Below are 16,275 nucleotides of genomic sequence, written 5' to 3'. Positions count from 1 at the left end.
CGTAGCAGTGAATTAGGTCCAAACTTTTATTTCTTGTCATTCTCTTGCATGTTTATATTAAGTCAATAAAGTGGCTGATAAGAGAGAAAAAAAGCCTATCAAGAGTGTTTAGAATGTCTATTTACAAAACTATAAGGAGTGAAATAATGCATCTATCAGGTAACAGGAATCAAGCAGGAGGTTATGTTTAAGGACTTGGGGTGCAGCCTGCTTACATATTATTTACTATATGGTTATCATATTGGTGCTTCTTTAGTTTATATTTTTTTCCATGTAGCTATCACTGTATTTTCTAAGCACTGTTTAGGCTCGGATTTGATCTGATTTAGTCTGTTTCCCTTCCGTATACATTCAGAAGTAAAATTGATTCTTTTTATTTAAAAATAAGTATATTCAAGAAAACATACTTAATTAGAAATGTTTAAGAATATTATTCTTTTCCATACCCCGCTTTTTTTTGGCACCTGGGGAATTCTTCTATTGTTCTGTAGTTTGAGGAGGGGAGAAGAATAGTTCCCTGGGTCTTGTATCATGCACCTGACAGAAGGAGAAACTGTTGGATGGGTTCAGCAAATGGTATTCCAGAATGGATGTGTTCACGCTAAACTACCATGCGTGCTGTGCTCTGTGCCTTTGTCTTATCCTGCTGGACTTGCTTCTGGTGCTGTCTTAGAAAAAGAGAAGTACAGGAAGGGGTTAACTTTTTACTATCAGCCACAGAAAGGCACATTTGCAATTGCTCCCCGTCTTGTCTTCCTTTTTATACCTCATTCGCTCACCGCTACTCCTCACTTCAAGGCAGATCCTTTGACCTAAGCAGATTATTGTAGACGCATGAAGGACACAGCAAGCAATCCATGCTTTTAAAGGAGGAGATTTTGGCTCCAAAATAGGACACTAAGCCTTTCAGCCTTATGCTTATTTACCTAGTCAGCAGGATGCAGTGTCTCTGGGTGCTTAGTGGCCTCTTGTGGAATCAGCCGGGGAAACAAAAGCAGAAGTGGCAGCCGCTGCAAATGTGGGAGTCTGTGCTATTAAAGGGAAGCAGTTGCTAATGAGGGCCTGTGAGACCCAGGTTTCCTTGGTTTCCATGACATTTATTAGGTAACATAGAAATTGAATTGTCTCCCACAATGCTTCTTGGGGGGGAGGAAAGGGGGTGCTCCAGTGACAAAGCAGAGTAGTTATGCCTCGTCTCTATAAGAATGCAAAACTCTTCGGATTATGTCGTGCTTTTTTCTTTGATGTGGTTTTTGTTTTACTTTTCTGATGGAAGACCCTGGCATGTGCTGCTCAGTGTCTCAAATAATATTTTCCCCTTTTTATTTAGAACTGAGCTTGGCAAAGCAAGGATATGAACAATTATACAGGTGGGCTACTCAGGGGGAGTGAAGATATAAGGCATCCAATCAGGTATTGGCAACCTGCAGCACTGTAAAAATGCCCCTCCAACAGATTTCTGTAGTCCCAGCGCGGGAGACTGCCAGCAATGGGAGAAGTTCAATGGGCAGAAACAAAGAGAAGAGCAAGGAAGTCGAGGTAAGAAGAAGGTTTGATTTGATACAATAGAACAGCTCAACAGGATGTACTGTGTAGACCAGCAGTACACATGGTCACCGCATGCTTTAGCACACAGAAACAGCATCTCTTATGATAGCCAATAATACCATCCTAACATGCATTTTGGAATTATGGAAAAATATGAATGCATAGGCATTATCATTTAAAGAAGACATTGCAGTACCAGTGGGGTTATTATTTTTTCTTTTCTTTTCTTTCTTTCTTTTTTTATTAAACATACTTGTGGCAAAATCTGTCTCTATTTCATGGGTGAAACTCCCATTTATTTCAGTAGGGTCAGGATTTCACCCTTCATTTAAGGGTTGTTGATTTTTTTTAGATATATAGCCAAGTAACACTTACAGACAGTGGATATTGTTCTTTGCACACTTTAAGGTGCCAAGGACATAATATTTTAACTTCTTGTTCATAGCTTTGGACAAAAGGGAATAGTTAGAGAGATTCCTTCTTTTAAGGAAAAAAATAATCCTGTTAAAGTCTACCTTGCTAAAATGCATGCTTTTGTAAGTGTAGGCAAAAGCTCTATCCCCTGCAGAGTGGTCTACATTTTCATTTAAAATGCATCACTTTGTTTTGTTGTTCATCCATTGTTCCCTGTCTTTCATGAAAAAAATCATTAAAAAGCAACAGATGTTATTTCATCAATATGGCATTATTTAATTATTTAAGAACTAATTCTAGGCTTGTTGTATATGAAGAAGAGGCACACAAAATATAAAAATCTACAACATTTTCTGTAAGTTTTTAAGAGTGTTTTGTGGGTGTGAGGCAGAGTCTAATATAACAGTTCTATCAGTATAGGTTAGATGGACACCTCAGAAACAGTTTGAAATGGTATAAAAATAAATATTCTTATAGATACAGCCACCTTCATCCCTTCAGCAATTTTAGTTTGGTATATATGCCCAATTACCCTTTTAACAAATATATGTTTCTATTCTGGGGAAAAAATGAGAATGTTGTAAGGGTTATCTGTTTCATAAAGTGATAAAATATACTGCATCTCTTTTAAAGAGAAGTGGTGTTTTGCAGCCCCTTTCTCTTTCATAGTTAAATGACCTAGTTTTCAAGAAATCAACAGATGATTGATGTTTCTAAGGTTCTTGTAGAGTAGTGGAAAATATTAGTAGATTTATTGAGTGATTTTGGTTGAGACAGTCTTTAAATCTGGCATTTGGCTTCTGACAAAAGCAGCAGTCATTATTTTTGGTTTTTCATCTGAGAACATCCCTGGGCAGTGTCCTTTCCTAAGACAGAGAGAGAGTTTTTTGTTTGTTTTTTTCAAATGCACTCTGTTAGCAATTTTGACTTGACTAGATCATGCTTTGGGTTTTATGCAATTAAAGTCTTTAATCGCTTTATTGAGTGTGGGCAGGTTTCAAGAAAAAAATGTTCAAATTAAGACTTCAAGCATAAACAGTTGAAATGTAAGATGCTACCTGGTTTACACATAGCTTTCTGTAATTTTGATTTAAATTACCTTTTGACAAAGTGATACATTTGACTTCCACAGAAAGTTCATTAGAATTAGTAAAACACTGTACTGCCCTTTGAGAGGGGAGGGTGAGACATGCCTCAGTTTCTTTACTTGAAGTTTGTGTGTGTGTGTTTCTGTTTTTGGTACATTTGAGTTTTTGGGTTTTGGGGATTTTTTTATTTTGTCCTTGTGTTGTGCCAAAACATTTTGGAAAGACTTTGGTACCTTTTTAATACAATTTGTTTTTGCTGTTTTTTCAGAGAGGCACGTAGTTGTGGGGCAAATTAGTCTGGAGAATAAATTAGGTTAATAAAAGTTCAGTTCAGTTTTTCTCTTAAAAAGGAGACGGGGTTGTTTTAGTGTACTGGTTAAAATGTGCATGCAGAACTGCCCTCAGTGGGACAATGTCTGATCTGTTCAAGGATGTTTTCAAATTTCCTTCCCATGGTTACAGTTTGCACAGGGAAGAGCCCCTTAATACTGCAAATGGATGCTGAAGGCTCTTCTGTAAATCAAGTGGCAGGGACTTGCCTTTACAAGGCAGAGAGTCCTGAATGAAGCAATGTGAACAGTTCACATAAAACTCTGAACATATCTGAAATGTATAATGGGTCATTTTTGCATATTAGACCAGGTTTATTAACATTGTGCTATAATAGGCTCATGTCTGTGTGAACCCAACAAATCCTTTATGCTTACTGTTGTCTCATGTTTCTTTTCCACTTTACCTTATCTTTTCCAGGATACCTCATTTTTTGTTCAACTTACATCTTATTTCTGTCTCTGACTGGTAGAGCTAGTTACCTTAATTGCCCACTAGGTCTACGGGATACGTCTCTGTCTCTGAACAGTTGTTTATCCTTGTTTTTTGCCAGCAGCAGGATTTTTTTCTGCTTCCCCCCCTTTTGATGGGGAGGGGGGCTGGTGAGGTGAGGAGAGAGAGGGGGAAGTAACTTCTGAGAACTGTTTTTTTCCAAAAATTAGGAAGACTTCCCACATCAGTTGAAGAGGAACTGAAAGCAATAGGCCAGGATATTTTTCTTCATTCCTTAACTGAATAAGGTTTGAAATTGCTTCATAATCTATAAATAGCATGCTAGGGAGAAAGTGTGTCATTTAACAGGTGGTTGCTAGGAAACTCTCATGAGTTCCCAAACTATTGGCATTAAAGATTATGAAGGAAACTTTCAGTCCCTATCTATTTGCATACCTGGCTATAGTCAGCACAGGAACGTTCAGTACTACCTGTGCATTGCTGGATGAAGAGCCGTTATTTACTGGTTAATAGAAGAAACTTGTAGGGAGAGTAAAAAATCCTACTGCTTTGTTACTCTGCTGCTGGCTTTGTTTTGTGTTTTGAATATCTCATGAAATCAGTGAGGACTCTGCACTTTTAAAACTCATGATTGATGGATACCGGCATTTTTTTCCTGTTCAAAGCTACTGTAAAATGCATGGCTGCTTAGAGTCCACAAATATATGGATGCTTTAGACATGTTGGCAAGACATTTCCCTATATAAGTCCCTATATAAGGTTATATTACAAAATGGCCTCCTTGATTGCAATATGCAGTTCCTTTGTAGGTATTGCTGAAGTGTGGATTTAGTTTGTCCCTGCAAACTTTTTATCACACGTTAAATGTTTTCTGTCTGACTTGTCTCATCATATTATAAGCTGTGGTCAACAGTAGGTTCTGGAACAGATTTAACAATGCAGAACCAGGTCTGTTCTCAGTGTACATTATTCAGTTCAGGCAGAAGTTCACTTGTGTTATCCTATTCTGATCCAAAGGCTTCTGGGTGCTGGTACCCAAGTGGGCTGTTCATGGCCAAGACCACTACCCATGGTATACAGGGCATGAAAAAAATAAGTATTATGGGAAGCAGATTTGCAGCGAGAAATTCAGGACAGGTTCAAGTCCAAAGATCTTACTTGAGCAAGTGTAATTTTTCTGTGCGCATATATATATATATATAGAGAGAGAGAGAGAGAGAGAGGAAGAAACAACAGCAACTAACACAAACTCTTACAGTTATGTCAAATTTGTAGGTGCAGCATTTCATCCACAAACTAAGGGAAACCCCCACAAAATTAGGAAACCACCGCACCTCCCCCTGGCCTATATTTTCAATAGTTTGCTTATTACAGTGTTTTGATGGCCCACGCTGAACTGTTAAAATCAATAGAAGCTATGCGTTAATAAGACTCTAAAGTAGAGCTCCACTGTCTGGAGCACCCAAAAATTGACAAAATGTTTGAAAACCGGTGAATCTGAGGCCAGCAAATCAGACCTGATATCTTTGTGTAATCTTGTTGAATAATAGGTTTGAACATCCTTCCTCTGAGGTCAAATGCTGAAGAAGTGCCATTTGTGTGTATTAAATAACCTGTAGAAATAAAAGGCTGTGCAATAATGTCTGCATTACCTTATTACACTAATGGATAACCTAAAAGTCTCTATCTGCTGTCCTTTGCATTGGAATGAATTGTTCTTGTAGGAGGGGAAAAAAAGAATGGTAGAATAACACACTAAAGTAATCATATAAGCTTATCAGACACAGTGGGCGCATCTACATGAGATGTTTACCGTGCAGTTGATTAATTAACTGCACAGTAAATGTCACGGTGTCTGCATGTGTGCCCCTATTAGGGTGCACAAAACTAATAAACTCTGCATACAAGTAAATACAAGTACTACCCTGCTGCAGAGCTTTTTTGTGCACAGCAACACATGCAGACACGGGGTACAAGGTGCTTCAATGCGGGGTTAGCCAACAAACAGCCCCTTCCTCCCCCCACTGAAGCACTCTTGTGCCTCAGCCAGCTGGTCCACAGCATGTAGAGCCCAGTCTGAGCAGCTCTGGGCTGGCAGGCTGACCTGGGACATTAATCACATGTGTAGACCTGCCCAATGAGTAGAAACAGACATTACTTCATGTAACATTTGTGCTGCCAATCAGAGGCAAAAGAGTAGCATGACAAAAGTAGTAATACATTCCGCACTTTCTGGGTTGGCAGATGTCTATTATCTCTGTGATGAGAGAATGTGGGCAGTCTGCACTCTTCAGCCCTTCTGGGCAGGTGTCCTGAATGCTTGAGGGCCCCTCAAGTCCCTGAAGCAACTGTCTACCTTTCCCCATTACAGTGAGACACCCCAGGAAAAGTTGGTCTATCTCTCCATAAATGGGAAAGTTGGGGTTTCCCACCAATGGAGACCCACCTTGGGATGTCCAGAGGCATGTCTCCATATGTAGGGAAAACCTGTGAGCATCCCAGCATGGAGGCACCGTACCCAGGGAATCCCTGGTGCCCCATGCTTTCATGCTGAGACTTGTTTACTCAGGCCTACTGAAATGTCTGTGGACCGGTCAGGGTAAACAGGGAATGTTGGGGTTACCTCACTTATTTGGAAGTGGATCTGTGTAAGGTGGATCCTCAGAGATCCCAGTGTCTGGGTAAGCAAGGAAACTCTGACTTTCTGCATCTACCCAGACTTTCTCCAGGGACAAGCCTGGGTAAGGAGGAAATCCCATACTTTCCTCCCTTACCCAGATGGGTCACCAGAGAACCCAGGGATACATCTGAGTAAACATGGAAAGTGGGGCCCCTCAAGCCATGAAAACACATGGCCTCTTGTCCCAAACTATCAACAGGCGGGACAAGGGGCAACATGTTTCTCCCAGTGAAGCAAATCAGCTGTGCCCTGATGCATCCTTGCATACATGATCTGCTTCATTCATCAATGTCTATTTTGAGCCAGTAAGTAATACCTACCTAGAATTTGTAGAGCTGGTAAGCTACTGTTGCTACTATGGGAAAAGAAAAAAAACAAAACAATCTATGTGTCCCATTCTCTGGATTATTATCAATTGTGTTTTTAAAAAGAAGACTAAAGATGACTAGCATAATCCTACTGAAAAAATAGTAGCGATTCCCAAACTAGTTTTTTTTAACTGAATGGAAATATTTTGTTCATATTCAGAAAAAAATGTAACTCAACCGTTACAGTATTTTCTGGTGTATAAGATACATTCTTTTCTGAAGAAGGAGATACAAATTAATAGGAGTGTGTAAAGCGGGCCATATTCAATTTGGATTTGGATTCAGCCTAGGTCAGGGGACAGTGATTCGATTAGCTGATTCGGATGACTCACTGTTCCAATTTCAATTCAGCTGAATCCGATCTGAAGATTCGATTCTGATTTGGAAAATCAGCCATAAACACAGCCTTGTATGTTTTTTCTAAATGCCTTGAGGTACCAGGCACGGCTTGTGAACGCTGAGATGGTGGGGTGGATGAAGCATCCCACAGGAGCAAGTGGGGGGGTATGCTCGGCGGTGGACCCCCCAGCTTGGCCATCAGCCACGGGAGGACCCTGGGTATTCCTGCAGACCCAGGAGGCACCAGTCATGGGGGGGGGCAGTCCCTACACACGCTCCACTGAGGACCCAGAAGTGGACCGGAAGTGCTTTTGGTCTACTTCCACAGGGCCATGGCTGAGTGTACTGGGAGACCCCCCACACACACACTCCCGTGGGGCACTCCATCTGCCCCACCATCTCAACATTCACGAGCTGCCTGGTACCTTGAGGTATGTAGAAAAAACATATAAAGCTGTGTCTATGTCCAAATCATCGAATCTCTCTGAATTTAATTGGAGGCTTTGGATTTGATTTGGAGAGATTATGGGTCTCCTGCTTTGATTTGGATTCAGAGATTCAGCTGCCAAATTGGGCCAAATCTCCATCAAATCAAATCAGCGACTGAAGCTTCATGCAGCCCTACAAATTAAGGTATATAGCCTACATTGAAAAATCATTGAAATTGTTGTAATTAAAGTTGACCAAATTTTAATTAAGTTTTTGTTTCCACATTTTATTATTTTTGAGAATACATCTTTTACACTTAAAATACTATTTGAATAAAGGTCTGAATACCCTCATGTTAGAAACTATATATATGCTATAGGAGACTGAAAGATATCAGTCTGTAATTCTTATGATTGTATACTTCAAGATAAATTGCAATTTAAATTGTGCCACTGTTCATTTGAAAAGACTTTTAAAGTATAATATTTTAAGCTTCACTATTTAGTCTGGTGATGAATAAGCAAAAGAATCCATAGAATGGTACAGCATCTGTCACTAAACAGTCTAATATTTACTAACAGTTACTTTACCAGATCTTGGGAACTTTCATAGTTCATTCCTTTTTTTTTTTTACTTTAGAGGAAAATAATATTGATAGCTTGCTGACTTTATTGGTAGCTTATTTACTTTATACTTATGACTATTATACATCAATATTTTATATAGAGTGTGCCATCCTGGTAGAGATATGGGATAAATACTTATCCTCTGTGTGTGTGTAGGGGGAGGGGAAATTAAAGAATTTATTCAGTCTCCCAACCAGTTGGACAACAAACTATGAAATAATATGTTCCTCTGCAACTGTGATTATATACCATATTGATTGACTTTCCATTTGTTTAAGCATCATAGGTCCTCCATACCCTAGCCTCAGAATTGGACAGAATTTGGCCCCACCTGTGCTAGAGGATTTTGGGTATTTTGCATCTGAATATATTATGTTAGTTTATAGCTTTATAGTCTAGTTCTATATTTTACAATAGAATACATTCTGAGGAGTTTGAATTACTGAAATGTTTTACATTAGCTTAATGTAAAGGAGATGTGTTTTTTGAACAGATCTTTTCCATTCAAGTGACAAATCAGGCTGAACTCTAATCATGATTTCCAATGCCAAAATAGACTATCTGCTATTTGCCTTAATGCTTATAACTAGCTTAAATATTTATATGTTTTGTGAAAAGATACTGGTATTTGAATGTTCTTCATAGGAAATTGGATTTCTTTTATATGAGTTCCATCTCAGCAAATAAAAAGGAATATTTCTGTAAAAGGATATAATGTTCAAGAGAAGCAATAATAAGCTTGACCACCATTACCTGCACATTAAAAAGAGAGACATGGTCAAGCACATCTGCACAGATATACTTCTCCCTGACATTTATGGATGCCATTTCATTTATATTTGATACCTAAAAGCTGTCGAACTATGAAAAAATGAAAACAAATACAGGATTGGAAAATATTATGCAGATAAATATTGAAAGGGGGAAAATGTTTTATTTTAAATATCTTTCAGTTTTTCTGTTGGCACTAACCACATTTTAATGTATTTTTACAATGATAATGCTTAGTGCTATACTTATTAACATAATTAAACATTTAAACTTTCTGATGATTATCAGAGAGGGACATCAGAGTAATTGCTGGCATACTTAAGTCAAGTTATTGAAAACTGGAGGCTATTATGTAGGTAGTAATAAAATATACTGGATAATATCTGAGTAATCCAGTTCTTCCGCCTTTGGCTTGGCTAATTGTTGATGATTATGTCATCACCTAACACAGGGGGTGCCAACCTGAGGCATGGTTGCCACATATGGCATGGACAGTTTTTGTGCGGCACGTGGTAGATTAGGGATGGGGTGGGCAGCATGGTGCCAGATATAGCAGGGCAGAAAGCAGAGCATCAGGTTAGGCAATGAGCACAGGGCAGGAAGCAGAAAGCAGAGAAGCAGCTTGGTTAGGGAGAAAAAACTGAGCAGGCAGGTGGGTAAGGGGAACTCCAGGGAGTGGCATTTGGGGAGAATTAGGGTCTAATCTATGACATTCTTGCCAAAAAGTCTGGCCCACACTGGACTGCACTGTAGTTGGGGATTGGGATGGGGTTAGGGTTAGATTCTCCAAACTGCTTCCCTCCGAAAAAAACTCTAAAAATGTGGTGTTCACCTTATGGTCTGTGGACTCCTGGGGTCCACATCCTATATTCTAAGAGGCCTGTGAAAGATGACTATGGTCAACTGAAAGTATGTGAATACCCACACTTATGATTCAAAGGAGTCCAGACTTTTGTTCAAAATGTTTCAGGGGTCCACAAATAAAAAAGGTTGAAACACGCTTTTCTAGAACATGCATGTTCTTTAACTATTATGCAGTCCCTGTGGGAGTGCTGTTGTAGAGGTGGGTGTAGTGTGCTGCAGATCCAGCCAGGTGGCACAGCCACTGTCCACTGCTTACTCACTCACTACACCAAGGGCGGGGGGCGGGAAGAGCAGCCTACTTGATGCCACAGTAGAATGGGCAGTCTCTGTGTGTAGCACACAGCGGTTGGGGAGAGGATGGGCAGCACATGGCAAATGGGTAGGGAGCAGAAAGCTGATCAGCAGATGAGGTAAGGGAAAGGAGTCAGAGTGCCACTTGGGAAGGGTTCAGGGCTAACTTGTGGCATGCCTGCCAAAAAGGTGGCCCCTTATTGTTCCAATATATGGACAGGAGGAGGAGAAGCCCTAATATTATTGACAATGTAATTGTTCTCCAGTTCAAACAGCAGATGTTTGTTTTTCTTGATGCAGGTTTTTAATTCTGTTTCCAGTTATGCTTCTGGGTAATTAATGGATACTCTTGTACCAGTGTTCCTGCCTACATTGATTTTCTGCTAACTCTCACAAATTTAGTTACTGGATGAGGCTTTTATTTTCTTTGCAGACTCAGTGGCATGATCATGGTGTTTTGAGATCTTTGAATTAATCTGATAAAAAGTTAAAAAAAAATTACACAAACATACTAGCTAGGGATGTAGAAAAGTTTGGTAGTTCCCTTCCACCGTAGTCTGTATTAAGCAGATGCACAAGCTTTTAATAGAGCATGCTATACTATAGGAAGTACAATTTTTTGGTTAAGGTATAGATCTAGACCTCTGATTACCTCTAGTGTTCAATGTCCCATGGCATAACTCAGAACTGTTAGGATGTTAACCCTGTTTTCTTGGCCAGTGCAATTTGGATAATAACATCACATTTACATCCATACATAAAATTCCACCCATACTTTAAATGACAGAGTTATTCTCTGCTTCCTGACTAATTTCCTTATAGCCATATTGCAGTTACATCTAGTAGTGAGTGGTTGAAGTGCTCCATTTTCAGTTTGTAAGCCAACTTGTGAAATGCTTAGATTTAAGGCATTCTAAGGTAATACCTTCTCATTTAAGCCTTCTGACTAATTCCAGGATGTCTAGTAGTCTTGGGGATAGTATTGCTTTGGTCAGTAATGTGATTCTAGAGGTCAGAGAATGTTATTGTAGTAGGGCACTGGGAGCAAGCAGCCTGAGAGGTCATTTGCAGGTGGCAAAAGGGGAGGGGGGTGGGAGGGGAGGGTGGTAATTAAGAACTCACCTAACCAGCAATAGCCAGGCTTTGGGCTTTAGCTGGTCAGCTAGAAAACCACTCTGCAATGCAGGGAGCAAGGAAAGGTACCTGGGACAGAGCAGGGCTTGGGTATGCAGGCAGGTGGACCTGGTTTATGATAAGTCTAGAGAAGGTTTGAGTGAATGACTTGCAGAGAGCAGGTGCTCATTATTAAGTTATATTCAGTTTACTTGGAGCCCTGCAAGGACAAGCAAGGCCAGAAGCCCAGCAGGGGTTGAGAGTGAGCCCAGTAGGGAAAGCAGAAGCTCTGAAGGTGAAATTGGGGCCCAGCAGGGGCTGCAGCGGCCTAGGGACTCGGGTATCCATGAGCCCCAGACCCAGAAAGGGGTTGGAGTGTGATCAGAGAGTCCAGAGACAAGCATGGTTGGGAGAGAGTGAAACCCAAAAAGGGCCAAGGGCAGGGAGAGTACCTGAATGTGGGACCTGGAGGTTCAGGAACTAGGGATTGATTGACACTCAGACCAGAGGGTCTATGGGCCCAGCAACAGGGCTAGGACTGAATGTGGGACTGCAAAGACCTAAGAGAACCAAGTGTGTGAAGTGAACAGCATAATGATAACAACCAAAATGCTTGGGGTGTCATGGAGAGGAGGAATGGAGCCATGCTATCTTTGCTTAAAGTTACAGGTGCTCTGCAGGGGCATAGGGAACCTGAGAAGGGCCTATGAGGTTTGAGGGCCAGGTTGAGGCAAAGGGGGTCCAGAGGAGAGGCCTGGTTGCAGTTTACATGACTCAGACTCTCTCTAACAGCCCACAGGAAGCCTCCCTTACACTGCCTCTAGTAAGAACAAGGCATGGCAGGCGACTTAACAAGGGAGGGCTACATTAGAATCTAAGCCAGGCAGGGAATACATGGCCACCAGGGGGCATCATGGCCACCACAGTGGCCATGAACCTGCTACAGTTATAAAACATGTTTAAAATATTTTTTCTTCTGACTTGCTTCCTTGTTGCTGCTTGATGTTCCTTTGAATGGAAAATAGTTCATCAGTTAGGTGGAAAGAAATAACAGGTTGTTTGTCACACTTTTGTTAGCTTATTGTAGGGGTATACAATTCCTTACTAGATACTTTGCCTGATAAGACTGCATAGATGCTAATGGCTGCAGAATATGATTGTCAGATTTCTTATGAAAAAGAGACAGGAAAAGTACAATTCTACCGGTTTAAGTTACCATGTACGGGTTATGTATTGAATAAAGGTGTTATTTAAAGTTGCTCTTTTTTCATAAAGGTTTTGAAGTTTGAGATACTGAATCTCCCTACCTGCCTTCTTCTTTTTGTTAATGGCCAGTTCTTAAAATCTGCTGAGGCATGCTTTCTGATAATTCTAAGGGGTACCTGCCAACTTTGTGGAGAAAACTTTTAGTTTTAATTTTTATAGCTCTAGATTTTCTGTGTCTATTGATTTGAAGAAGATTTGAGTTGGTTCTGAGTTTAAAAACTTCCTGTCATTTTACCTGTTATTACAGTAACATATATATATATTTTTAGATTTGATATAGTTTTAGGAACAAATGATAGTTTCACGTTCCCTTTGGGCTATAGTGGCATGCATTTTGTTTCAATGACAGCATAAATTAGTTGTTGATTGGAACTGCAAAAAAGGGATTTTTTTTTTCCTTTCCAAACATGTATTTCCAAATTTACATTCTGAAAAATGGTAGATTTTTTTTCTTCCTTTCCTCTTAATAGACATATGTTTGTTTGAATTGCACCATAAGCTTTCATTCACTTGAGCATCACAAAAGTGTATTGTTGTCTTCTGAGGAAGGTTTAAATAATTATCACAGCTGAACTCTTTTGCAAACACAGCTCCAGTGTGTGAGCAGAACTGATTTGAGTGGACATACTTATTTATATTGGTAGGCTCATAGTCTGTTTTACATACAGCCCAAAGTGATGTCTTTTTATAAACATCACTCCCTTTATATGAAAGTACATTTTTATTGGGGACACTAATGGAGAGTACATACTGATTTCAATTCTGTTGAGTGCTACTAATCACAATATCAAGTCGGCAGCAAATCCCAAATTCTAAGTTTGACTTTGGGATTGTACTTGGGCATAAAGAGTTTACCAAGAAACAGCTTCCTCTTTTAGCTACTGTTTTAGCAAGTCCAACAAACTTACTTTGATTTAGGACAAATGTTTTAACTTTGGAAAACCAGCTAATTTTAACAATACAGTTAAACACCATCTTCAACAAGACCCAAAAGAGTATGTGCGCTAGGTACATAATTTCAGGACTCTGGACAGCAGCCAGCCAGCCCTACCTGTTGCTCCGGTCACCCCATATCTATTCTCTTTCTTGTGAGATATGGATCAACATATCTTGTGGATATTTAAACATTGTTGTATCTTTTACTACATCTGTTTTAATTTAAATAGTTTAGCTTTTTGTAGTTTTACTTTGAATCCTTTTACGGTTTTTCAGTGAAAACAGGGGAGCTAGAAAGGAGAAGACAGAAACTACTGATTTTTTCAGTGATAATAGCAATATTTTTGGATGAAAGTAATTAATGAAAGCTGATTTTGGGTCAGGACAGCATTTTCTTTCTTTTGATGGTGAATACAATGTCCAAAACAAGATAGACTCACATTTCACTACAGAATACAAAAGAATACGTTCTCAGAAACTGACAGAAACCTTTACTTTTAAAGTAACTTGGAAAATCAAGAGCTGTATACAATTTTGTCTTACTTTGGTGGGTTTCTTTCTTTTTTTTTTTTTTGAAATCCCATTATCGTCTCTTACTGTAACAGTGAATGCTTTCATTTAAAATGATAGTCTTTAGTCTGGTTTTAGAGCTATAAGCTCCTATGAAATTTATTTCATTCTGGTTCTACACAAAAGCATGCACATGCCTGCAAAAATGAGTACATGTGAGTAGAAAAGTGGTATGTATATACATAATCCAATGGACCCCATTTTTTAGATTTTTATTGGTTCCAGTGGAATTTCTCATCTTAAGTATAGGAAATATATTTTAAGATTTTACAGAGTTTAAAAGTGGAAGAAATATTTGAAGGAGATCATTGTAGTTGCGCTTCTTTTGCCATCCTACCCACTGTGTAATTAATTGGTAGTTGCGAATGGAAATTCTTTTTTTTTCTTTTTATCCTCATATTACTGGTTGAGGTCAGGCAGCACTGTTTTTTACAGTGAGATTTGCATGGTGCTTTGTGGACTCTTTTGCCCTTTATGTATTCCCTAGAGAGACTGTCTTTGAGACAGCTGTGGTAGTATGCTTTAATTGCTGTCGCTCTGACAAATGCCTAGTGTGGATTGTTATGTGTTGGCAGAACCAATTTTCAAATCCTTAAGTCCTTGTAATCATTGTAAACTATTGGCTCTGCTTTAGTGAAAGTCTGGTCTTCTAAAGATTCTAGTAGCCTTTCTTGCCTCCCTTCTGGCAACTTGGACCCTATCCTTATATGTATGTGAGAATGAAGATTTTCCTCCCTTTACATATCTAGTTTTCTCTCCTTTTGGCCAGTGTTGGAAATGAACTGTGCTAATATTTGACAAGAATATCAGTGACATAGTATTTAAATTCTTGGTTTACTAAGCTAAAAGTTGTGGCCATGATTTTTAAACATACTCTATGATCTCTCTTAATTGCCTCCTATGTCACTGTCAATATCAGTGGAATAAAGAATAAAAGCTTTGAAATCAATACTTGCTTAAGGTCTTTTGGCTTATTCTTCTGAAGGGTGAAAGATAAGTAAAACATTCTACACATGGATGCATGTGCGTTCCAAGTCCCTGACTGAATTTCCCAGTTCAGATAAGATGCTATTAAAATCTTTACTGATTTTTATTTGGAGAAATATAGTGAAATAGTGTAAACTAAAAAGGTGGAGGGCATGGGGGCATTTGTCTTGATCTAAATGGCTTAAAAAGAATACCTAATAATGATGTATTAGGGTATTAAGTTTCAGATCCATAACAAATATTGTATAATACTAAAAAAGAAATTTTAAAAGAAAAAAAAGCCTTTCACTGAAAGATATGAAAGATGGCCTACATAACAGAGACAGCAAGAGACAAATATCCTATAGTATGTTACATTACAGGAACATTTGGAAGAAGAGTATTATGCTGAAGTGTAGTCTTCAAAAAAAAAACAACAAAAACCAAAAAACAAACAAAAAAGAAAAAAAAGAAACAGCACTTCCCACTAGTCATTCCTTCTCCCACTTCTTGTGCTTTATATCTGCAGTAATATGTTTTAAAAATGTTTTTCTTTGTCCTTTTACCACCTGAAAAATATCTTTTTATCCTCATATTACTGGAAACTTTGAAACTATATAGCAAGGGCTCAAAGTAAACACATTTGGAGGCAAATAGAAAATGTTTTTCATATTAGATTTTACATGTAGAAAGAGTGGACAGCTTTTTCTCTGATATAACTTTAGTATTAAAGCTGATGGTGTCATTTCATTTTTGACAGTAATATGGACATATTAATGTCCTAGGGTGATGTGAGTACAAAACAGTAAACAGCTATCTAAACAGCAGAAAGAAAATTATCTATTTGAATCATAATAGACTGGTCAACAGATTGTCTAGGGCCACTGATATACAGCTGTAAGAGAAATCCTGATTGTGAACCACGTTTCTGGGTCCCAAACTATACACAGACAAGAGACCCTTATTGGATATATCAACCAAGCTGGACATGTACAACCTCAGAAATGTCACTGTTATCCAGAGAGAAAGAAAGGGGGAGTATGCCTCTAGCTAGAGCCCTAACTAAAGAGCACTTCATTAGGTACCATCCTCAGGAGTAGTACCAGGAGACCAGGATTTAGCTCCATGAGTTGTTAGTGGAGCTTCCTACCTCTTCCCATCTCTCTGATCTAGGGGTAGGGGGATAGATATCTATGTAGGGCATAAATACAAGGTATCCTGTG

At 39.0% G+C, this 16,275-nt stretch overlaps 1 protein-coding gene across 4 annotated transcripts in view; it reads left to right on the top strand.

The window, feature by feature from the left end:
- Nucleotides 1-16,275, top strand: part of MARCH1 (membrane associated ring-CH-type finger 1) — a 434,512-nt gene that overhangs the window by 185,618 nt on the left and 232,619 nt on the right. The window contains exons 1-2 of one of the 4 annotated variants that reach the window (XM_019534575.1): nucleotides 1,003-1,104; nucleotides 1,331-1,539. The exons of 1 other annotated variant lie outside the window; for it this stretch is intronic. In XM_019534575.1, the coding sequence (XP_019390120.1) occupies nucleotides 1,441-1,539 (99 nt within the window). In that variant the 5' untranslated portion in view covers nucleotides 1,003-1,104; nucleotides 1,331-1,440. Of the gene's footprint in view, nucleotides 1-1,002; nucleotides 1,105-1,330; nucleotides 1,540-16,275 lie in introns of those variants that run through there. 2 more of the 4 variants (XM_019534573.1, XM_019534572.1) reach the window with 2 other exon arrangements.

This window comes from Crocodylus porosus, unplaced genomic scaffold (assembly GCF_001723895.1).
Source record: "Crocodylus porosus isolate Cpor-Errol unplaced genomic scaffold, CroPor_comp1, whole genome shotgun sequence".
NCBI lineage: Eukaryota > Metazoa > Chordata > Crocodylia > Crocodylidae > Crocodylus > Crocodylus porosus.
This window is presented reverse-complemented; position numbering and strand designations above follow the sequence as displayed.